We start from the raw sequence: 25,415 nt of genomic DNA, 5'->3' as shown, positions 1-25,415 counted from the left end.
GCAGCCAGAGAGTGCTCTTTAGATAGAGAGAGGGAGAGAGAGAGAGAGAGAAGTGGGAGGGGAGGGGGAGAAGACTAAGGGGGAAGGGAGGAAAAAAATAAGATACATCATTATAGAGAAGTCAGCCAGCAAAAGTGATGAAAGGAAACAAAGCATCCGAACAATAAAACTTCAGAACAGCACACCATGTAGCATTATTTTTTGTTCGTGTCTAAAGGAAAAAAAAAAAAATCTAAGCTTTGAGCTAAATCCCAAATGACAGTTTGCACTCAAAGTCAGAAACCAAACAGAATGTTTGGGATAGAAAAAAATATATAACCTGCAATGTTTCATCCTGTGTTTTTCAGTGAAACCAATCCTCCTCTGAGTTAAGCTTGACTATATGCCAAGTATGTCAAAAACATCTCTCGTGAGTGAAACTGGGGTTGACAGCAGACAAACAAAAACACAATCTCAACATCCTTTTGCGGTTTAGTATCTATGGAGATAAGCAGCAGACAGCAGAAGTAAAAAAAAAGAAGAAAAAAAAAGATAATATTAGAAAGATTACGTCCCCCGACAGTCGTTCTAATACTGTGTTCTTCTGTGAAGACAAAAAATATGAGAACACAGCATCCACAGGGGAAAATCAAATCATGAAAGGACTGTCAGCTTAATTTGGGCTTTTATAAATGGTGTTCAAGGAAGTAATTTTGATTTATCTTGTCCTCTAACACAAAAGAAAATGCTTTGCTTGTATGCCTAATGACAACCCTATGCCTTTTTCTGCATAGGGTGAGAAACTAAGGGCTTAAAGTCAACCATTTTTCAGTCATTTTTATAGTAACTGCAAACAAAGTGAAGCAGTATATGCAGAAACAGGCATACCAATCAAAATGTAACAAACCTAAAAAAAAGGATTATTCTATTCACTAACATAGAAGATAATAATGTATCGGCTAAACAGTTACTGTAGAAACTTAGACAAAGCATAAGCTATAGCAAATACATTTTTGGATAGATTAATTTAAAAAAGTAGAATTTTTTCAGGCAAGTAGGAAGATATTTTAAAAGAGACACTCCTTTGACATAAGATATATCTATCTATCTATATATATATATATATATAGATAGATAGATAGATAGATAGATAGATAGATAGATAGATAGATAGATAGATAGATAGATAGATAGATAGATAGATAGATAGATAGATAGATANGATAGATAGATAGATAGATAGATAGATAGATAGATAGATAGATAGATAGATAGATAGATAGATAGATAGATAGATAGATAGATAGATAGATAGATTTTTATTATTATTATTATTTTTCTTTACATTTGTTATATACATATGCATTTGTTACTGAAGCCAAAGGTTTTCAAATAACATGGTTGATTCATTATTTTACTCTGCTTCTGTATGGTATTGCTTCACATACAAAAATTATTTCCTTAAATCCGTCTCCTGGACCAGCAATTCCTGACTCCTGTCCTCTGGAGCTGCTAACCTGAAACTTTTAAACACATTACTGTTCCAACAGCTGAATGGAATAAATGGTTTGTGGTCAGGACTCAAATCTGAATGACCTGCTGATGAGGGAACTCAGGCGTTTCATTCAGGAATCCCTTTAAAAGTTGCGAGGTAGTAGCTCATGAGGACTGGAGGCGGGCATCCCGGTTCTAGACTCAGTCATGCAGTATCTTTAGACACATGTATGCCTTAACCTCTTGTGTATTCCAAACCCCACAAGAAAACCTTTTTCATGAGAAAGTTCTTAGGTTCATTTTCCTCAATATTTCTCTTGGCACATAGACGACATAAAATTTGTTCCTATTCATGAAAATCTAACTCAATAAAACCAGTAGCCAGTTTGATAAAATGGCTCAGGACTAAACACGTTCTTCCAATGCATAAAAACTTAATGCTTAATGATGCCATAATAATAATAAAAAAGTTAAAAGACCAGTTAAATTGTTTTGTGGCCAAAATAGTAAAATTACTGGCTGTTCATATTTAACGTAACAAAAACATCAAAAGATGACCAGCAAAAAAAAAAGGAGAACATTTTGTGACTACTATCATGTTGCAGTCACAAAAAAAAAAATAAAAATACGGTAAAAGTTTATAGTTCAGGTAAATTTATGAGGAAACATACTTGACAGGATCTAACATTGACCCGAGTGAACATGAAATATTTTGTTTACACTGACAGGAAAGTGAAATAACAGGGTTTAGATATGTGGAGACAACAGAAAGTCCTGTGGAAGCAAACCAAGTGAGTGAAGCAAATGGAGTAAAACAAGAACTACAGAATATAAAAGAGTAGTAAATAGAACGTAGTAAAATTACCACAAAACCATTCAGTCTGTATTGTGAATTGCCTGTGTGCATGCTAAAAAAAAAAAAAAAAGAGAAAATTGTTCGGTCAGCACACTTTATCTATTACTGCCACTTATGCTATCATCTTCCTCCTGTCAATACACAAAGAAATATGCATGTGGTAACTTTTTACAGTGTTACATTGTCTTCTCTTACTTTTGTTGCTAACTTCGAGGTAATTTCCACATGCATACTCTCTCTCATTTCCTCTCTATGCATCTCTCTTCCTGTACTCTCTTCTCACCTTCCCTCCACTGCCTTCCAGTGTCATTGTTACCCCCTGGCTTCCTCCTTTTTCTAATTTTCACTTATGTGGCCTCCTTTGGTCACAGCCGGATGGCTGATGCGGGCGCATCCACCTTCTTGCCAGAAAATGAGCCTCACACAAGGCGACTGCAGTGGTGTTGTAATGAAAATCCTTGACTGGCAGGACATCATCCTGTTTTAAACAAGCTCGACAAAGGAGCACGGACAAAAATGTTACTGGGAAATCTCTAATTAAAGCCACCTTTTTCCAAAAATACTACCCATTTTCTGTAAACAGCAGGGATAGGTGGGGGGGTGAAGGGATGTGTTTTCAGCTACAATGTAGCAGCTGGAACGTTCCCCAGAATCTAATGTCTTTTGGAGGCTTTAGTTTGTGCCCAGATTCATGCAAAGGAAAAAGTGATGGTCCATCTACTCCGATCGGAATTCCTTCACATTTTATCGTATTACAGCAGTGATTATTAGCTAGTATTCCCCTGGCTACACTGGCCCTGTAAAAACATCACATTTTAAACTGATGATAAATCACAAATAATCCAATGCAGGGGACAGATAAGCATCTTCAGAGAGGAGTTAATGGCATTAGTCCCTTAGCTAATTAGAGTGCTCCCACACAGTCAACGGGTCTGGCTACGAGTGGCAGCCAGTAATGAACGACAGGCACAGAAGCAAAAGACGTGCCGATGTTAAGCCTCACTTGTTCATGTACATTGGAGGCGTAAATACGTAATATACGTCTATGTGCGCTGCAAAATCTAACACTGTACATCACCCTGGACACACTGTCCCACTGCTATGGGTGGAGAATCCTGCAGCGGGGAAAGCAAAGCCAGCCGGAGTCGTTGGGAAGATGGATGGAGCTAAATACGGAGCAATCCCAGGGGACGCAAAAGAGAAGAGACTGGAACTGATGTTCGATTTCAAGCAAGACAACAACCTGGAAACTAGAATCAGAGCTGCAACGGGATGGTTCAGGTCAGGGGTGATCTTAAGATAGCCCAAAATGAAAATGAATAAGATTACAGGCCCTTTGTGATCTTAATGTGGCTCAAAAATCAATGCTTTATCAATGCATCAATTTATCTATGGCATTGATAAAGCTACAAATTAAACTGTTAAAATATTAATAAATGGCTGCCTCTGCATTAACTGAGTATACTTCCTGAAATGAAATAATATTGAACATTTTCCACATTGATGTGATTGTTTTTTATCTATGATTATATAGATAAAACTGCTTTGATTTGACTGATAAAAATAATACTTAAGCACACGACTGTTATCATGAAAGTCCTGTTTATTTGGCACTCTTGAGTCCAGAGGGCCACATAATGATAAGATAATGGTTGCATTTCCTTCTCGGACCTTGAGGTTGACACATGTGGATTAGATCAAAAACATATTCATGGACCTGAATGGTCTAGTTAAAGTTCCAACCTAGACCTGTTGCAACTGATATTCACAGATGCTTTCCATCCAGGCTGACTGTGCTGAGGTTTGCTGCATTTATCAGAAGCAGTCCATTTAATGAACAACGCTGAACCGACAAGAGAGTCATGAGCAATCACGTCTCTGTTGTCTGATCAGACAGACAACAGAGACGAAGTTAATACTTGTCCGGACAAATATGAACACAGTGAATCGCAGTTTGATGTGTATTGGACTGTACAGCCACGGACCAGTCGAGGTTCCCATGCTGGTCACAATGTTATGTATAACGACATGCTCAAGGGCAATTTGTGGGTCTGGGATGTTCTTTTAACAAATTACTGTATGATAAATCCATATTTAAATTTCGACACGAAAAGCATTGGAGTGGAATAACAAGACGTTCATTGGTAATATTTTTCTACTCTAGCATCTCGTTCCAAAGACACAATAATGACTTTAGAGTCAATTTTAGTTTGATTTAAAATTCATGAAGTCAGTATTATGTTAATGAATGTCTCCACTTGTACCGTTATAAAGAAATCCTGTAAATTTCATGGAGCACTAACTGATGTCTGTTTTTTTTTTACATATATATATTTTTGCAAGGGATAGGAGGATAGGAGTTGAGGAGGCTCGAGCATCTGGTCAGGATGCCTCCTGGACGCCTCCCTGGTGAGGTGTTCTGGGCACGTCCCACCGGGAGGAGGCCTCGGGGAAGACCCAGGACACGCTGGAGGGACTATGTCTCTCGGCTGGCCTGGGAACGCCTTGGGATTCCTCCGGAGGAGCTGGATGAAGTGGCTGGGGAGAGGGAAGTCTGGGCCTCCCTTCTGAAGCTGCTGCCCCCGCGACCCGACTCCGGATAAGCGGAAGAAAATGGATGGATGGATGGATGGATGGATGGATGGATGGATGGATGGATGGATGGATGGATGGATGGATGGATGGATGGATGGATAGGAGGTAAAGTGCAACAAGTAACATCCATTATGTCATTGCAAAGATTGTAAAAGGGGAAAAAAAACTAAAAAAAACCATTCAGTTGCAGAATAATGTTTTTAGCTCCAGGTACAAATCTTTAACAATGTTCTCTCTTCTTTCTGATTCAACCTGATCTCCTCCAACTCCATGAAGCGTAACTGGCTGTGAAGTTTGGTTGTGTGAGCTTAGAGACTGAGCGAAGGCAGCGTGCAGTGAAGTTAACAAGGCGCTTTTCCATGGGAGCAACAGGTAGTTGTGGTGAGAAACAGTGATGAGGTTCACAGTTCTAAAAAGCGCTGCTCACACAGGTAGATTCACTCACTGTCCTCTGGCAGTCTTCTCTGACTTGATAGAAATTACAAAGTTTACATGCATCGCAAAACAGCTACAATGTTCTTAAATATTACAAACGCTTATGTGAGTTAATATGCCGCAAGTCTTTTCTTGAAAATACAATTTTTATTCGCTCCTAGCGCAAGAAATGAGGGATACATTACAGCGTGAAAATCATTTGTTTTAGGAAGCGTGATGACAGCTGGAGGTTTCTAACAATAGTAATCATATCAGATTTTTTTTTTTCCTCTTCCAAAGTCACAGTAGCAGTAGCAGCAACAGCAGCAGCTGGCACTCGGGAATCACGAAGTTTAACATAAAAAATATACTGGACAATTTTTTTTTTTCCTCCTGTCTCTTCTAAACCACACACAGAAAATGACCTCCAATGCTGAACAGATACAAACCCACAAAAGACACGATTCTTGGCACAGTTATCTTGTTAAGCTCTTGAGCTCCATTTTCCACGTGTCCTCTGTACTGAGAATAAACTTGAATGAAAATAAATTAGCAGGCAAGTGCAGATGGGGTTCAGCTGTATGGGATTTGCGTCTTTTTGTTGTGTGTGTGTGTGTGTGTGTGTAAGCCTTCATTCTTATCGGGCTTTTGTAGGAGGACATTGCTCTGACGAACGCTGTCAAACAAAAGAAACCGTTATCCTGTCAGTGCGACCATAGACCGGTGAACTAGTGCAATGCTGGGAGCTTTTTCTGTCTTTCATGGTTGAGTGATGTTCTGTGCAGGCATTAGATAATGCCAAGGGTGAGCTGCACAGCTGAATGTTTTGTTGCCTATAGCTAATGCAGCCAGGAGAGGACACTGGATCTGTGCAGTGTTGTGAATTGAAGCACCGGTCTTAAGTTCGTACATTAGAATACGGGAGTGAAATAAATGCTTGAAGTGAATATATTTTTGCCTGAAACAAGGTCTTCACATGCCTTGAAATTTTTGTCAAGTCAGAACCACAAATTTCAAAATACTTATTTGACAGAGATTTTGTGTTATAGGCCAAGCGACTAAGACGAGAAGGGTGTGAATACTTTTGTGTGTGCACTGTGAAGCCAGTTTATGATTTGACTATACAGGTGAACATTAGAAATCTGTGCAGAATCTTTGTGAGTCGAAAGGTATTCAATGTGGAAAGCTAACTTGTACGAAGAAAGGGATTTTCATACAAGTTGAATCAAACATAAAACTACATAAAAGCTATTATATTACAATGTATCTGCAGATCAATTATTTTTTTAAAAGACCAAATCGAAAAAAACAAACAAAAAAAACTACATATTAAACATTTTATTGTGAAGGTGACCCTTTTTGGTTTCCATATGAAACATTTTAAGCAGACTCACGCCAAGCAAATACTTTTTTCCCCCCGGAGAAAACGAACTAATTACTAAAAACAGTACGTAAAGGTCCATCTACGACATTTCTAAAAGCAGCTGCAGATTAAACGTGGAATCGTCTCCATCAACCAGCTTTTCATACCGCGTGGCTAGCAGCTATAAAGTAAGTGTGACAGAGAGCTGACACATGCACTCGCTGTATGACATATCCTCAAATAGCCCACATCACACTGCTGAGTGTCTAGCATGTAAAGCAGGATGTGTTAATGAACAAGATCAGTAATTAAAGTCTTGGCAACATTTAAGGGTGACAGCTGCTTGGGGTGTGAGACACATGTCAGCCAAACTGAGAAGTCATGAGATGTTCGGGAGAGAGAAACCAAGCAACACTTCCTGACTGCTTTAAAAAGGAGTAGAGTCATGAAGTAGAAGATCAGGTGAGTCGTGCTGTGACTTAAATGTAGATTTTTTGCCACTTGAGATCTTTTTCTCATTTTGTCAAGCTGAAAAAAACAGCCGCAAATATGTTTGATTGTGATTTTGTGTCATATCTGGGCGCATCCCACTAAACTGACAGGCTGTGCAAATGGGATAATTAATTAGAGAAGCAGCCAAGATACACATGGTAATTCTAGTGGAGCTGCAGAGATCCAGTGTGGACAACTGACTGGCCTTAATGGAGGCATGATAAGAAGAATGCCGCTGGTGAAAGAAAGCCAGAGGAAGTCAGTTTTGAAGACCAGACCAGCCTAGTTTGTAGTCAACTAATTTAAAGAAATAAGCAAGACTAGTGGTGTGACAATAGAAAGATTTGTTTACGCAGAGTCTCTAAACCCATCTAAGTAAAAAGAAAAAAGCATTAGGTCATTGATTTATCATTGTGCGACAGATTCATGGTCATTGCTATCGATAGAAAACTGATAACGGAAACTTTGTGACAGGTGATGCAAGAAACTTGATGTCTCACCCAAGTGCAGACACTCCAAATGTTGCCCTCCCTTATCGCCGAGGGTCAGAAATTTGATGGGTATATCTTATCTTCTGATCTATTTCGCCTCAAAGCAGTTCATAAGAAAATTAGGCAATTAAAAGGCATCAGCCCCTGTCATAAAACTGTTTTCCCAGTGACATTTGAGAACGATCTGAATCTTTGCCAAGAAAAATTAATCATCCAACACATAATTTACCTGTCACTCTTCTCGCAGGCTATTTCTTAACATGGTAGTGGAACTAGAACATTGTAACAGCTTTTTCCGTTTCACATTACGTCACACTTAATCCGATATATGGAGCGTTTTGTTGCTAAATGCAGTAAAAATGTCTTCACCTTTAACTTATTTGCTGCTGTTTCGGTGCGCCGAGACTAATCTGCATGTTGCGAAGAACCAGTTGGATTTATTTCTTCTTCTTTCCACTCAGCGTAGATAAAAACCAACATTTTTGACATGTGGCGTCAACAGATGACATATTATAGAAAACCCCCCAAAAAACTCAGAGTTAACACCCTGCAAACATAAACAAACAAGCTGTAAGCATATTTTAAACTTTCAGCAGATACCGTAATCCACAATGATTTGGCAACATATTTCCAGCTTGTTGAAAATGCTTTTGATCTATAAACTCCCTTAGGGAAATGTTAATCAGCGTTACTGCAGAAAGCTCTGCAATGTTTACCAGCTCGAAATGAAGACAGATGCTTCCTGCTATCAATGTGTTTATTTTTCTACCATAAAACAAATATTAAAAACAATATTTATTTGAATGTCAAGTAGTAGCATTTTTTTTAAATCAAAGAAGTTAGCAAAAAATCTTTCACAACATTGTGAAAGACCCAATTTCCTTTGGCCGTCATGCCTGCGTTAAATTATGTCCATGGCATTAAAGTGCATTGTTAATGTGAACTATATGTTTTTTTTTTCTATCTTCTATAGTATTTTTACGTCACACATATTTTTATATATATATATATTAGAGTTTGCAAAAAAAGTATGTTTCTCTCCAGATATTATTCCTATATTTATACAGTTAAACAAACAAAAAAAAACAAATAAAAAAATTTTACAGTGACAACAGAGACAATCTCGGATTTTTACATGCAGTTAATGAAAACAACTGCTACAACCCATACAATGGCAAAGTAATAATTACTTAATCTGAATAATACGTGATCATTATCATTATTTATGCTGCTCTTTGTATCTTTGTTTTAATTTCTACTTTTTGAAGGGCTTAAATTCAAATAATGCCCTGTTTCACTACCTAAAAACACAGGGTAAGAAAATCACAGACACCTCAAATGAAGAAACAAAATGTCAATGTCACAGTGACCGCCTTTTTTTATTATTCTGTACTATACTACAAATGTATTCCTGTTACAGCTCAGATGTTGCACATTTTATGAATGTAAAATCTTATCCATTTTCTTTCTTCAAAATGCTTCTAATACAGGAAATAATGGCTTTGCACAGAAAACCTTCTGCAGCAGTTCTGTGTCCTGCTGCAAACACATGGGTCGTGAATTCTATGTGTGAAAGTACGGTATTTTCCGGACTATAGAGTGCACCATACTATAAGCCGCACCTACAAACTTTTAGAAAAAAAATGGAAACGTACATTATATTAGCCGCACCGGGCTATAAGCCGCTGGTATCTCCGCCACTCTTGGTTTTCCATAAGGACCCAGCAGAGGGCTTCATCCTAATAAATCTTCTGGATTTAAGGACACAGTTCTCCATCTCCAACGTCAAACCATGGTTTCGTTCACGCCGAGCTTACCTGCAGCGGCTCTATTTCCCTCATGTACTGCCAGATCGACAGCCCTCAACTTAAAGATGCATCATATGAGTTTGAAGAAATTTCTCTGTTCTGCCTACTGCTAGCATGTGCTTGTTCTTAATGAAAACTAGCACTTTCTTCTTTGATTTCCAATTTTGACTTCTAATGATTCACTTCCTGCTAAGGAGCCCCCTGGCGGTTGAAGAAACATCCACAGAAAAGCCGCACTAAGCTATAAGCCACATGGTTCAAAATGTAGGAAAAAAACGTAGCGGCTTATAGTCCGAAAAATACGATAATTATTCACCCACATAACTCTATTCAATCCCCCCAAAATCACTCGGATGTATTTTTATTGATTAAAAGTTGCAGAAAACATAGTTTCTGTGACACTTGCTAGAACAGCCACAGTAGCAAAAAGGTCCTGTGTTTGAATCCTGGCCTTAGACCTTTCCACACAGTTTGTACGTACTCTGGCTTTTTCTCACAGTTTAAACACATGCATGCTATAGATTACTGTGTGTGCGTGTGTGGTTTTGTCCCATGTGTCACTGTGATAATGTTTGAATCAGCTCCCTCTTAGCTAATGACTACTGGAGACACGATGAAGCTTTTTCATGGCCCTGATTTAAACTGTTTAAAGTAATTATTATTTATGAGGCTCTTTGTATCTTTATCTGGATGGCAGGTACAATTATACGTAATTATTTGACTCTTGCAAATATTTGCTAAGCTTCATCAAAGCTCAGTGATGAAGTGTGATTTAGACTCATTCTCATCACTGACATTACCAGGTTTGTTCTGTAGCATTTGTCAAAATGTACAAGATAAAAGAATATCAAAGTAATTATGAGAAATCAACCCTATGCAATTGTACTGTGTAAACTAGACAACTATGTAAAAAAAAAAAAAAGTAAGGTATCTTGGAATAATACAGCAGCTACAATTCTTGCAGAGAAATGTGAAGATTAGTAACGGGTATTGAAATTATATTGCTGGCTCCCAGTCCAATTAAAAATCAGAATCAAAACCTACTTACAGTCAACAAAGCGTGGACGAATTTCCTTACCCAGACCAATTAGGACCGTCTGAAATCCTGCTGGCTTATATCTGGCTAGAATTGTGCGTTAACTGTCGCGACCCCTCCAGGACCTTTTTTGGTTAGGCTAGTCATTTATCTTCCAGATGCAATACTAATTACTGATAGGGGACAGACACTGGAGGATGTGGTAAGGCCCTCAGGTTTCTAACCTGAGTCCCAACTAACTTGTCTCTGCTGTCCTCCACAGGCGTACTGCTCCTTTTTGCCTCAGACATTTTCTTGATTGCACATTGCAACGTGCTCACATACTTCCTCCATTACTGTTATCACTGACTTTCATACTTGAATTTTTTTTTTTTTTATGTTAACCATGTGAATGTGCCGACATATGTGCATGCCATGCGGGTCTTAGCTGCACACGTGGACCTCGCTAGTTCTGTGCGCGCAAAATGACACCTGAGTTCAGAGCTCGATATATTTAGCCCCCTACTGTCAGAAAATCTGTGACAAACATCTTTCAGCTAACACACTGGTTCACTAAGGTCACGTCTCAGAAACGAATTTCTGACACATCACAGGAGGGAAGAAAACCTGAAGAAATGAGCACGGTCCACAGGCTACAAAAGGAGATGTCAAAAAATAACAGAAACATTCTGCAAATACAGATGCAACTATGGCCTTATTCACTCAGTTCATCCAACCTTAGGCTGCAGAAAAATACTGCCACTATTAGAAGTATAATAGACTTTTTGTAAAACTGGCTGAATACTTGTATCTGCGGTTCGTTTGGGATTTTTATCCTACCATGAATGGATCTATTTTGACACACGGATACAGAAATCCATCAGGGCTCTTTGAGAAACAAGAAAGAACCACATGGCCACATTGAACAATTCCCTCTAATGTGCTCACCAAGCCAAACACACTGAACTAACATCCAAAGGAGCACAGAATCACTGAAGAATATAAATATCTGGGGTTACAAGCAATACATTATAGAAAAGAAAACAAAGATCAAAACACTGAAGCCAATAAAAGAGAACATGCTGTAAAAAACACAAAATGGAAATAAGAATAAATGGGAATGGCTTCATTAGTGCACGACTGTAAAGACTATGGCTCGTATTTATGCAGCAATAGAGAAAAATAAAGATAATTTAGATATCAAAGTAACGGTTTCACTAGACAGAGTCGTCCTTCACATTGTGCTATGCGCTCTGCGTTAGTCAGCGCTGTTTGGGAGACTCTGAGATCATCATTGCCACGCTGTTGGCCCTCATGCTGTAAATAACATAATTGGAAAAATGTCCCTTCCATATGTCTTGAGTGCACAACAGATGGAATCAGCCAGAAGAACCTTTGATCACATTTTCTTTTGTATCCCCTGAAAAGAAAAGTAGCAGACAGAGGCAGACTTAAAGAGTAATTGGGAGGAAAAACAAAGCAACGGAAAAAAAAACAAAAAAAAACTGTCGTCACCATTCCCTGAGTAAGCAAGGGGAGAGCTAATTGTTGACAAATCAAGTGTGTGGGATATGAAATGAACCATAGGAGCTAATGTCCAAATAAACACATTTTAGACTTGATCCTTTAATTAGCATTGGAGTCTGGAGCTTAATGGAGTGGTTGAAGAATACACGGTCCGTCTCTCATGTTGCAGTAAAACAACAGACCTTTTGGTCATTATCTCACTCTATCTCAAATAACCCCCAGTATTGTAAATATATTGTCATAAAGCACAGAGATCAGACTTTGTTTTTTTTTCCCCCCACTATAAGGTAGCTCTAATTTCAGAACTCGGGACTGGAGCACTTAAAGAAAATATAAGCAAATCCCATAAAATAAAAGCTCACAAAAACACACACCCCAAACATAATGGCAGTACTTAGGTATCAGCTGCATGTTTTGGTTTATTTCACTGCATCAATCTTTTTTTTTCTTTTCCTAGTAGCGATTATCTTTGCCTTAGCAACAGACCTGAGACATTTCAGCAAATAGGCTTCGCTCCTGATTAGAGCTCAAGATAAGAGCATAGCTACACTTTTCATTCTGCGACAATAGGCATCAGTTGTAAGCACTAAGCTTTTAGCATTTATGGGAAAGAAAAAAAGTAGACTACAAAACAACAAAAAAGTGATTATGTTGCAAGCTTTCTGTGCAATATCTGTAGCCAAGTGACAGTAGATCATGTCGGGACTGTGACGTTACATTTTACATCTTTATCTTAGGTAAGGGCTTGTGCTCGAAAGACTGGCTTCCAATTTTAGATTCAATGGCAGCTAATATTATAATTTGAGCTGCTAATGCAAATGTCTCTTCAGAACTGCGAGTGTTGCTGGTGTCTTTACCTCACTAGATCTTTGACCCTTTCTATGCACGTTAGATGCGGGAGAAGTTCTGCCAGAAACATTTGGATCTCTGTGAACCAAAAGTCCTAAAAACTTTTAATAACATTACATATATAATAAATATTAATGAGGTGTAGCATTTTGACATGTTGCCAAATGGTGTGTTTGTCCCCATTTTGGTTCCAAATAAGCCCTGACCTGTTGAGGCATGAACAGGTGAACAATGGCAAGACCTTTTGCCATTGCATCCAGCAATAAGACAGTGTAGATATTCCCCATAAAAGGTTGCGAACATGGTCTTCAACACTGCTTAGTTAGAGTCGAAACATCATTCACAGAGTTAGCTTGACTTCTTCCCCCAGCTGATCTATTCACATGCAACAAGCCAACTACGTGATGTGAAAGACAATACAAGTCTGCTGCCTTCTGCTGCTGTGTGGTCCAGGTCTGACGTTAACATGGACACAGTAGGAGCTTTCAACATGCAGGAGCCAGCATGAGCAACAATAATCTTTTGTAGAGCGACTCCAGCCTCATCTGAGAATCTCTAGTAAACCAGCCTGACCATTTCACCAGTTGGTTTGGTGGGTTGCAGGTTGCCAAATCATCACACCAAAGGAAAAAAAAAAGAAATAAAAACGACTCAATAAAAGCTCTGTAAAATAATTTAATCAGTTCTATTGAATTTGGAAATGGAACAACTTCAATAGACAGTTACTTTCTGCACACATGCACTCTTTTTTTTATTTAACTTCGCTTGAATCAAACACTCTCCCTAGGTATTTGTATGACTGCACTTGTTCAGTGGTTTTCCCATTAATTATGGTTGACTCTGGGGTATTGACCATGTCCTTTCTTCTTTAGGTGTCGATTTAGACACGCAAACCTTCACGACTGAACCTTGCCGGCACCTATTGCCCTGGAGCTAACTTACAATTATGGTGGTGAGCATACTTAATAATCAAGCGGTCTTTGAAATTGCTCTTGCACATATTGGTATTCAGAGTTAACAACAGGGGTGAGAGCGCACAGCCTTGTGGTGAGCCAGTTGAACAGAACTCAGACAAAAGCTATTAACTCGGATTCGGTGTCCCCTGTTGGTTGAAAAATCTAAAATGCAGCCCCTAAAATTAAAACTTTGGCTAAACCGCAAAATCTATTACATTCAGACGTGTGGAAAAGTCAAGAGATGAACGTGACACCCATTTTCTTTCACGTGTTTAGGAATCTTCTTCAGTAGAGTCAGGATTGTGTCCTCCTCTCTCCTCCTTTGGGCATGTGAGGCAAGCCGTGTTTGATCGAGAGCCAGTGCTGTTTTCTTTAAAATCTCTAAGCACATCAGCTTTTCAAAGGCTTTCATTCTCATAGAGATCGAAGCCACTGCTTTGAAACTGTAAAAGATAGAAGGATGAATGACTTTTAAAATTAGGACAACCACGTTCCCAAAACCTGGCATCGCATGCCAGGTTTTGATCGTCTCTGAACGTCTTGAAACTCTACGAACAATTAAAAATAAAATGAAAAATTAGGAACAGTTCCTTTGAGCAGAATCTTAATAGCTGTCCACTTACATTCTCTGCTCCTTGGCTTTTGTGTTGGGAAACGTTTTTGCTTTTGACATCCTGTAAGCTTTCAGGAAAAGGCTGTCACTTTTCTACTCACCTTTTGTATTTCTAAGATGAAAACTATTACGAAGACAGTTTTAAATATATATGTAAGCCATTTATTATACACACTGCTTTTTTCTACGTTTTGGAGGGCAGACATCGTTTTCATGTTGATCCAGGTTGAGGGCAGGTTGTTGGAAGCCATTGTTTTCCCCAGTGCAGCTTCACACCTCTATTTTATTTTGCAGCTGTTTGCTTTCAGCTCTTTTGTGGGCATTGCATGAATTGTTTTCTTAGTTCTGTTCTGTAATGGAAAAGATTGAACGGAGTTTGTAACGATTCGATAATTGTTGGAGTGCATTTTAACCCTCCCAGTGGGCATAACCACGTCTGGGGGGGGAAGCAGCAAGTGAACACAGTCTGTTAAATCATCCAAGGCCTCATAAAATGCTTAACATTGCTGCAAGGCTTCACTATAAAGTCGAGAAATGCTCTCACTCAAATCTTTTTTTAGCATGCCAGTTGACCCACCTCTTATTTTTTTGTATTATTGTAATTTGTGCAATATTATTTGCAAAATCAAATTACTTTAACAACCTAATCATAGCTCATTGCTGAGGGCCAGTGAATGCGCTTTATTGTAGTGACATGCAAATCAGTTTTAACTGTCAGCAACAAAGACGCTAAAAGCTGCAAAGAGTTCAAAACTATTGATCTGCACTTGTGGGACTTTATTTTTAATGCCTGTGGGATGTGAAAGACATAACTTTTGAGATTGTTTCAGTATGACGGGTTTTAGCACGTTTGCGTTGTATTGATTTGGGAGTAGAAGTCACAAAGAGCTTACATTTTGTTCTCCCAAAGCTAGGTCAAAAGGAAGAGTTAAGGACAGAACCCTTCCTTTAAAAAAAAAAAACAAATATATATATATATATAATGAATTTAGCACAGTGAAAATACACTGCTCAAAAAAATAAAGGGAACACTTAAGTGTTCACTTAAGTGTTTAAGTGTTCCCTTTATTTTTTTGAGCAGTGTATTTATGTTGCTTTAATGTTATTCTGTGACGCAATAAAAAATCCTGTTAAATGACTACAAATCTCAGCAGCAGGTCTAGAGCTGCTGGCTACTTCTCCACCATCCACCCCCTCAAAGGACTCGACGTCATCGATTTTTTTGGCGACGTGCATTTAGATGGAGACAGAAACACTGTTCCAACTTTAGCTGCACGGGTAAACACGATTTACGGAGGAGACTAAATTTCTCAGAGGTGCATCCTCTTAGCTGGGTGTGGAGATTTTTCTTTGCAGATATCCCGTATTATTAGGTTTCAGTGCTGTCCTGAGCTCATCTAATCAGGATAATATATCCATCAAGACAGAGAGCTGGCTTTTAACAATATTGCGAGCTGTAGCGGTGCCAAAAAAATGTAATCATCTGGGCAGATATTAAAAGAAAGTGAATTTATTGTTGTTTGCTGGTGGTATTGTCAACAAGTCTAAACCTAGAGATTTTAAAGAGTCACCCCCAAACAAAAAGGATTTCAGACATCAAGCCACTCTGGTCTTTATTTAATGGATGTGTTTTGCGCAGAATATTTCCTTTGTCATGTTTGCTGGATCCTGGCGTCGATTTGATTCCGTTGCAGCAGACCACGCTCCACTACTGCCCCCCTCAGTAATAATGAGGTATTACAATTGAAAGCACAGCTTCTCAGGACCCATGACAATGCAGATTTTCAAAGATATAAAGTAGATAAAAACTGAAATTATTTTTAAGAATATCGTTTCATTCATTTGTTCTTCTAATAACACTATTTGGAAATGTGTAGTTTGCGACATCTACCTACAAGGTTTTATAATGACCTACTTTTATCCTTTCTTCTACTTTATTAGAAATTTCAACCAAAAACACCAAGTTGAACACAAATTGGCATCATGCATTTGTCAATTGTGAAATCTGGCACCTGCACATTGCAACAATGTTTCAACTTTATCCAGAAAGTCAAGTGCAGTAAGACAAAGTTCATACATACTCACACAAACAACCTTGCACTTCTATCAGTCCAAGCATAAACTTCCGTTTACCAACTGGAAATAGTTTACTGCAGCTGTCCCTGTGAAAAAGTGAAATAATTCAATTATTGTAAACTCTTCAGCAGTAAATCACTGCCGCTCTTAAATGTAAAATTAAGTAATGAACACTGGTCAGATAAAAAGAAATTCTAACTTCACTCAAATTATAGCTTTTTTAAAAATGTTTATTAAAAAAATAGAAAACTTGCATTTAAAAAAAAGTTATGCAAAAGTTATGCAAGTTGTTTACACATTATAACCCATCCGTCATACAGAGATCTGGAGATTTGGTGTGATGCAATGTGGTAATAACCCAGATAATGGCTTGAAAAGCAGCGTTGAAAACCAAGGAATATTAAGAAAAGCATGTTGAGTTTGATACACAGGAGGCACATTCGACTTTCAAAACAAGTTATCAAATGTCACTAAAAAACTTCCTTATTTCAGTAAACCGATGTGTAAACTGTAAAATATAAAATATTCAGACCTACAACCATTTCGCAAATTTACTTACCAGAATAATAAAAAAATAAAATAAAAAAAAATTACATGATGGCAATACTGACATTTACCAACAGCAATAGTAGTCTGCTCACTGAGCTTGCACCTCGATAACCCTGGCAGTGCTTAATGAAACGTGTACAAAAAGCTCTGGCTTCACACGAGAAAAAAAAAAAAAAGAAAAAACATTTGGTCAGTTAAGAAGGCAGTTAACCTGCTGCTTTAACAGAATCAGCGCATTCATAAGGCAGAAAACAAGCACTTTGCTGGTATAAAATAGCACCAACTACTTCTGAAATGTCATGAGACAAACATGGCTGAAGATGATTTTGAGATCTGCTAAACAGTACTGGGGCTTAAAATAAAAATGAAAACATTTTTGGACAGGCAGTTGGCAAAATTCAAGTGATAATGTGGAAAAATTCAAGAGGGTAAATGTTGAGTCAAGGGTTTTTGGCACATGTCTAATGTTATACCATACCATCTCCTTTTACAGGAAGGTCTCTCATACACACACAAACACACTTGCTTTGTCTAGGCCCTTGAATCAATCTATTGCACACATCAACGAAAGTTAAAAAATGTGAAATAAAATCTTGCAAATATTGCACATTGTTGCAACAAAAACATAAGGTGGCAAAGTCTGCAGTATTGATGGTACCAATGTGAAAACAAAACACTTTAAAAATCCAGGTGGGTCTTAAAAAAAAAAAAAAAAAAAAAGTTTATGACCAATATACCCACTCACAAAAAGTGTACATTCAAACCAGTCTTCACAGTGTATAAGCACTTGAGACAATGTCCGTTTTGTGCCATCGCGTCAAAAAACATTGTCAGCATTGCGCTGCATAGGTAGAAGGAAAGTGTAGTGCTTTGCTTCGGTCCAGAGTACAATTTCTAGAAGAGACGCCAAACTTTTAAGAGCTCCGAATAAGCATTAGAGCTAAAGAGGGAGACGCATTCAGAAGACCAAAACCTAATGATAAAAAAAGGCTCGATAAAAATCAAAAAGTTCAAGGAGTGTCAGGCTTAAATGAACCACAACAGCACTATGGCACATGATGTTCAAATTGCATGGACACTAAATACTTAACGGCTCTGTAATCTGGAGATGAGGCCAGTGAGGCAGGCCCAGTTGGCTGATCACCAATTCATTAACGGAGTTTATGCTGGTGGGAGGGCCACTGTGTTTAGACTGATAGATCAACATGAGCATGGTTAAGACCTTAAGAGTTTTTTCTGTTGTTCTTCTGCATCGTCCTAGCAAGCAATGGGGTACACGCCTCATACCAACTTGTGAATTGTAGGACAAGTGCAGATGCGCTTTTGGGGACCCTTCAACAGCAGAATGTGTGCTACGACTGACTTCCATCATTGGCTCTGATTCAGAGCTGGGAGCATGTCTTTCTTCCTGCGTCGCCACGTGTTGCGGTTGTACTGGTGCTGGTTCCTGAAGCATGACACCACGTTGTGAGCTTGGTGAACCAGCCTGTGCTGCAGACTGAAGTTGCCTTGAGAGATATTATGGCATTGGATGTTGCCAGTTTGGTTGTGCTTGGGGCCAAACTTGTGAGGCTCTATTGAGCCTTGGGAGTAGGATCTCTGGGCGTACGGGTGGCGCAGCGGCCCACCCATCTGAGAGTGGTGGAGGTGGGCGAGGAGAGGGCTTGGTGGCTTAGTTTGTTGGGGGAATTGTGCGGCGTGCGTCACGTGACGGTGCACAACGCCAATGGAAGGAGGGTTCTCGTGGTAGAACTGGAAATTGGAAGGAGGGATGGTGAGGTTTTCCGGGAAAGGCATTTGAATATGGGTTGCGGGGTGAGAAGAGTGCAAAAAGCTCACGGGATGTGTGGCCCCCAGGTCAGCAGCCACCTGGATCACTGAATGGATTGAAGCCAAGGTCAGAGGGTGGAGTTGGATAGAACTGTTGCTACTTTTTGGAGAGTCAGACTCCTAATGAAAGACAGAAAAACAGAAGGCATTGAGGCTCAAATAAGGTGAAATTGAAGGCGGCATCTATAAGTGTTTCTCAATCAATTTGAACAACATTATCAGTAACCCAATTTAAAAAGTGAAACTCAGATTTCTTATAGTTACTCAGTTTTAAGCACACATTTCTGTTCAGTTTGATGATTATGGCTTAAAAGCTCATGAAAACCTATTGTCCTCTGAAAATCTGGATATTTTCAGAGGGTTTTAAACAGAAGTGTTACTGCCACTGTATAACCTCCAGACTCCAAGATTATCTGTGGAGGAGTTCAGAAGTTTGGAAAAGATTCGCAATGTGCGAACTGTGGCAGGTCTCAGTACTTCAATAGCTACCACAGACAGATGTATTAACTTATAGGCTACAACTTCTCTACGGTAGTCCTTTTGTCAAGTCATTTCTGAAGTAGAGAGATGTCTAACTTGGGTCAAGGAGAAAAATGTACAGACAAACCTATCGCTCAGTGGTTCAATGTTCTCTTTTCAGGTGCAGGTATATTGTGCATTTTATTGGGAGGTCAACAAGTGCAATCACATAAGTGTTTTCTAAAGGTTAAACTGGAATTGAGAGGTAGTGCCAACAAGAAAGGCCCTACCTGATCAACTTCATGCAAAACTGCTTTGCAGCAGAAGTTTGTGCAAAAAGGAGTCTGGACCACGCACCCACTGAAAATACTGTTCATTACATGAATGTAGTTTTACATTTCAGGATTAAAACTATTATTTTAAGAATTAAGATTTCAGCTTTTACCCGACTTGCATGCTTTCATCAGATGTAAGCCTTAATCACTTTACAGAAATGAGCATTTGAAATAAATCCGAGTTTCAATTTCTGTATTGAATTACTAAACCATATCAACTTAGTGACAATATTCCAATATATAAAAAGTGGTGCTAGAATTACATTTCTTCAAATAAAAACATAAATGGATACTGCGGCCTTACAATGTCGCTCCCAGAGGAAGAAGATGAAAGTGAGCACGCTGAGGAAGACGAAGAATGGTGTTGAGGGCTGGGAGGAAACACGGGAGAAGGTGAAAGGGAGTCCGAGCTCAGAGGAGAGGGGGAGTCTCTTTGATCCTCAATCAGCATCATTCTGGCCAGCTCCTGCTCACAGGTCTCCAAATCTTAAAAAAAAAAAAAAAAAAAAAAGCACAAAATCATCTAGTTAAGAGATGTTCGTTATGACCAGGCAACTTGTGCAGTCCAACAAATGTCATCTTACAATAATAAAATTACATTTTCCAAACAGAACATAAAAGCAATCCATACTTACCATTGTTTTCCAGCGTGGCACTTTGTTTGACTCCCCACTTCTGGATTATCCATTCCCTGTAGGACAGCACCTCTGGGCTAACTTTAACAATCCGTCCTAAGGTGCTGCAGCAACCCCAAAAATATAAGAAAGGGCAGGTTACTCCCACACACTAAACCATGTAGATGCACAGGTGTCAAAGTCCAGTCCTCAACGGTCAGTGTCCTGCAGCATTTAGATGCGCCACAGATGCAAAACACTGGAATGAAATGGCTTACTTGCCTCCTCCTTGTGTAGATACGTTCTCCAGAGCCTTGCTAACGACCTAATTATTCTATGCAGGTTATTCTATTCAGGTGTGGTGCAGCAGAGGCACATTTAAAAGTTGCAGGTCACTGGCCCTCGGGGACTGGAGTTTGACACCCCCGATGTGGAGACATTAGTATTCAAATGCAGTTCACCAACCTGTCGTACTCTTTGTTTGGGTAAGCATACAGAGGAGAAACACCATGGCTCAAGACCATATATGCAAAATCAAAGACCTGCTTGACTTGCAGGACTCCGTATGAACTCCTTCCAACGTCGTTCCCTGTGAAGATGGGAACAGGGAGGTCAGCTATGCATCAGTAAGACAACATAAATCTGAATACAAGTAGGATTTAAGTGAAGGCCATTCATTTAATGGCCATCACTTGAATGAAGGCCATATAACACTTAAGCAACTTAAAAAGTGTTCAAGCACTTTCTAAGCATTCAAGCAGCACTTTTAAAATGAAGGATTCAATCGGAAGAATTTCAAAAAGAAAATCAATGGTTAAAATAAGTTCAGAATCAAAATGGTTAGCTGCAAATGTTCAACTCCTCCTCCCCCCCCCCCTAATACTCTAAAGATGAATAATCCCCCATGTTGAATCTCAGAAATACTTAATTTTCAACTTTTTGTAACCGAATCACCCTGCAAATAATCACAAAACTGATGTTCATTTAGTTGCATATTTTAATTCCACCTTCAATCTGATTGCACTGATAACACTTTGACAGGGTTGATTCTGTCCAACTACAAGTCTAATTTCAACACTGCAGTTAATTACACTTTTTCTGTCCAATTCTGACCTGGCTGCACAGGATCTTCTATGCAGAGCATGGAAGGCCGGTTTCCGTGGTCCATCGTTTTCTGCATCTCTTCCTTGGACAGGTAAGCTCCTCCATTCTTCACTCGGATGCCTGTTTTCATGTAGTTGAAGTCACGACCGTAGAGCTCGAAGAACTCAATCAGCAGGATGCCCAGGTTAATGTTGGTGCGCCGCGTGTCAATCCGAGGATGTAACTAGTTGACAGGATGGCAACAATAACAGTTAAAAGTAGAAAATAAACCTCACAAATTTGAGCTCATGTGCTGGGGAAAAAAACAAAACAAAAAACTTTTTATTGTTGCAATTTTCATTATCCCTGCTGAACCACTTTGATTCAGGAAATCATATTGTGAAATGTCTAAAATGTATTTCAACTTAATTCCATGACAAAATGAAAGCTCATATTTAAGCTGCCTCTGCCTTTCACAAATTGACTTGACCACACCAGTGTTAACCTACACAGTGACGCTGAGAAGAAAGCATCTGATGCTTCAGCTGAGAAGTTTCTTCCAAGTGCCTTAAATTTCTCCAGCATAATCTTTCAAAAATATCAGCAAAATGTATTTGCAATCTAAAGAAACTACATGCATTTGAGTATTTAAACTAATTATTCTGCTAGTCTGCACTGAAAACAGCTCTATAATATCAAAAGCGACCGTCAACTCTTTTCCCAACAAAGTGCTCTGTTGACACATTTGCTTTAAATGCTGCCACGTCTCCTTCCAATGCTGGTCAGAAATTAGCCCAGCTGGGTTACATTTGAAAATTAAAATGTCATTTTTATTAGGAGCTTTGTCACAACAAATCATTTTCCACTGTGGAAATTTTCAAGCAAACTGGAATCCCAAAGGAGCATTTTCTTTTTTTTTAGTTGATCACTAGGTTGGGTGCTGGGCTGATCAGTGTCCAAAGTAGGCAACATTTATCCTTACTCACTCAACCTTACCAGACCATATAAAAACCACTCGGTGTAGGCCACAGCATTCACAATAAAGTACCCCCATCACCATCTTCTTGGGTGGTTATTGAGATAATTATCATCAACTCCTGAGCTTAATCTTCTATATGTTATAGAGACTTGAGCTCCCTTTCTTTGACATCTTTTTTTACATTACATTTTTAATAGTATGACATTTTCCCTCAATAGATTATACAACTTCACAAAAACAGCGAGTCATTATTGGCATGTGACAATGGAAAGGCACATTTTTGTATCATGAATACTGCATGTGTGTTTGCGCACCTGCAAGAAGCTGATGGCCATTAGTATAAGGCTGTATGAGCTGATGCCTCCAGTAAAGACTTCGTTCAGATCCCTTTGCAAGAGAAACTGCTTCAGAACGAAGATCAAGGGTGGAAGAACTGTGTATTTCTACAAAACCAAAAGGAAGTGTTACAAATCCAAACATTTATAATAGCCCCTTTAAAAATATGAAGTACCCGAAACTGACCTTAAGGTAGCTTTTGATCAACTGTGCCGCTTTCACTGCAGTCTCCACGTTAAAGCTGATGTCCACTTTGACCTTGGTCTCATGATCAGTGAGTTTAATAATTGGAACCTGAGATCAAGAATTAAAGATTGAAATAATAAAAAAAAAATTGTGAATAAACTCACTTGTCAAAGTTAAAAAAATAAAAAAAAAATGTTAAAAGAAAATCTTTAGACTACTCACCGTAGCTTTGTCAAGGACTTTGATAGGATAATTGCCGGCCACATTGTGTTTTTTAAGAGCTTGTTCGAGATCCTGAAGTGGGGGATGATCCCACTTCCCAAACACCACAAGGTCAATGTCACTGAGGAGATAAAACATGCAAACATCAGCTACCTAAAAGGTTTATCTCTACCTGAGGTAGATATTGATACACAGATCTTATGGTGCTTCAAAGCAAACAACTGCACAAAATGTATATCATCTGTCTCATTTCATATCTCCACCACCACTGTGGAAAACTATATTATATAACAAACATCAAAAGTCAACTTTCTACTTCCATGCAGACCAAAGTGAAACAAGCAAAAACAAATGACACTACTTTTGGTATATCAGGATTTTGTGATGTCCCACTTCCAAAAACATAAAATTGAAAAAACAAAAACGATATTTATTCAGAGATGCAGAGACAAACAAAAAAATACCTCGTCGGAAGATATAGACCTGTGCTGAAGCTGCCAAAAATTTGCACCTGCAGAGAGATGAAACAATACAAACCGGATTTAAATTCTAATACATTTAAATCAATATAGACGAAGCTGTCAAAACATGCAAAGGCTTTCAGGCAGTGGGAAAGTGCATCACTAATAAAATATGCCAGTCTTGAAACCTATCAATTTCTGAAGCTAGAGTGTGGAGAATATTCAGGCATACAAGAATGGCTGGAAATCCAGACAATGCTAGAGAAAAGATAATTCAGTGGCATTGGTTTTAAAATCATTTATCAACACCGGTGGATAAATGAAGTGTTTTTTTCCAACAAAATTGACTTGTGATTTGCAAAGTTACATTTGTACAAAGCCATCCAAAATGAACTCTTGCTAATGCTCAAGAAGTCTTACATTAGTGTTATGATGACACCGTGATTGTGGAATGTTGCAGGTGAACGCTTAGAAAACGTTGAAGAGAACAGGTTAAAAATGGGAGCCATGTCATTTGCTTAGGATGTGAACAGCCCTACTTTTTGGTGATTAACTAGATAATTTTGTAGAGCATTTCAGCGTAATATGCCTCCCAAACGGACGAATCAAAGCAGGAATCACCAGAGATACTTCCAGTATTCAACTGTGCTACACTCTCCCGTCCCACTCACCCGAGCTGTAGGCCACAAATCCTTGATGACACCTTCTATTCTGTTCACTACATCCCTTCTCATGGCCTCCTCCTCGGGTCTTGGGGACATGAAGTTGAAGAAGTCCACTATTTCCTCGTGTAAACTGAAAAAAAAGGGGACAAAACTCAATTTAAACACGTTAAAATGCTCACATGAAAAAGGAGACAACGTGTTCCGTATTCATTAATACGGCAGCTGATGACGATAAACCATTATGTTCTCTTACCCATTAATGCCCGGGCTGTAGCGCCGGGTTTTCCACAGGCTATAGGAAGAGTCTACGTAGTGGCCATTGAAGCCGTAGGAGAGGAGCGGGTTGAAGTCGTGGAAAGTGTTGGCCCTGTTCAGCTGCCTCCTGCGGCCGGGTGGATGTGATTGATAGTGGTGCTGCTTGCTCCCTGGATGGTTCTTCATCCCTGTGGGGGTGTGGCCGCCGGGCTGTTGCATGCTGCGACAATGTTGCTGAAAAGCGTGAAAAGGCTGTCGGAGGCTGTTCTCGTTCACCTTCCGCTCACCGTAGTGCAAAAACTGCTCGGCCTCGTCCGCCGCGCTCAGACAGTCAATTTGAAGCGAGGAGCCGTGGGGAGAGGAGCTGTCGGCCTCCGAGTCCAGAGAGGAGGAGGACGGTGACAAGGAGCCCTTCCTCCGGACACTTCCCCTCTCTACGCCGCCGCCGTTTGCCCGCGGCAGTTTACCAAACACAGTCCCGGGTGTCGGCACTACATGCCTGCAGCTCTCGACGTAAGAGTCCAAGTTTGCATTTTGTACCACAAAGTTGCGCTGGTGGTGAGGTTGGTTGTCGAGGCCGGAATTTGCTCCGAATGCCTGCGAGGTCTCCCAAATCTGCATCCACAGGGAATTGGCCGGTCCCGTCTGCTCTGGTTGATTCCAAAGGGTCCTGGGATCCATTGGACTCGAGTTTACCGAGAACCGTCCACACAGAAACGGAGAAATAACCAATGCAAGCAACTTCGCAATTTGACACTTAACACTCTAGGACACGAAAAAAAATCATGCGGTACCGTTTTACAAGATTTTTCCACAAAGCTTCATGTCTGGAGACTGGTTTGGTTTGCCAAGCGGCTCGGCCAAACTCCTCTCCCCTTAAAAGGCAGGCAATATGGCGCAAGCAATACCACTA

At 39.4% G+C, this 25,415-nt stretch overlaps 1 protein-coding gene across 1 annotated transcript; it reads right to left on the bottom strand.

The window, feature by feature from the left end:
* Positions 1 to 16,740: 16,740 nt before the first annotated feature.
* On the bottom strand, positions 16,741 to 25,415 carry LOC103478371 (non-canonical poly(A) RNA polymerase PAPD7-like). Its single transcript, XM_008432172.2, has 11 exons — positions 24,501 to 25,415; positions 24,254 to 24,377; positions 23,586 to 23,632; positions 23,122 to 23,242; positions 22,900 to 23,007; positions 22,692 to 22,820; positions 21,429 to 21,642; positions 20,781 to 20,904; positions 20,337 to 20,440; positions 20,006 to 20,187; positions 16,741 to 19,027 (listed from the first exon to the last, which is right to left on the bottom strand). Exons 1-11 carry the CDS (start codon positions 25,181 to 25,183, stop codon positions 18,446 to 18,448), a joined length of 2,418 nt encoding a protein of 805 aa, XP_008430394.1. The 5' UTR covers positions 25,184 to 25,415; the 3' UTR covers positions 16,741 to 18,445.

Source organism: Poecilia reticulata, linkage group LG16, assembly GCF_000633615.1.
Source record: "Poecilia reticulata strain Guanapo linkage group LG16, Guppy_female_1.0+MT, whole genome shotgun sequence".
In the NCBI taxonomy this organism is placed as follows: Eukaryota; Metazoa; Chordata; class Actinopteri; order Cyprinodontiformes; family Poeciliidae; genus Poecilia; species Poecilia reticulata.
Note: the sequence above shows the minus strand (reverse complement) of the source record. Positions and strands in the feature narration are given on the sequence as shown.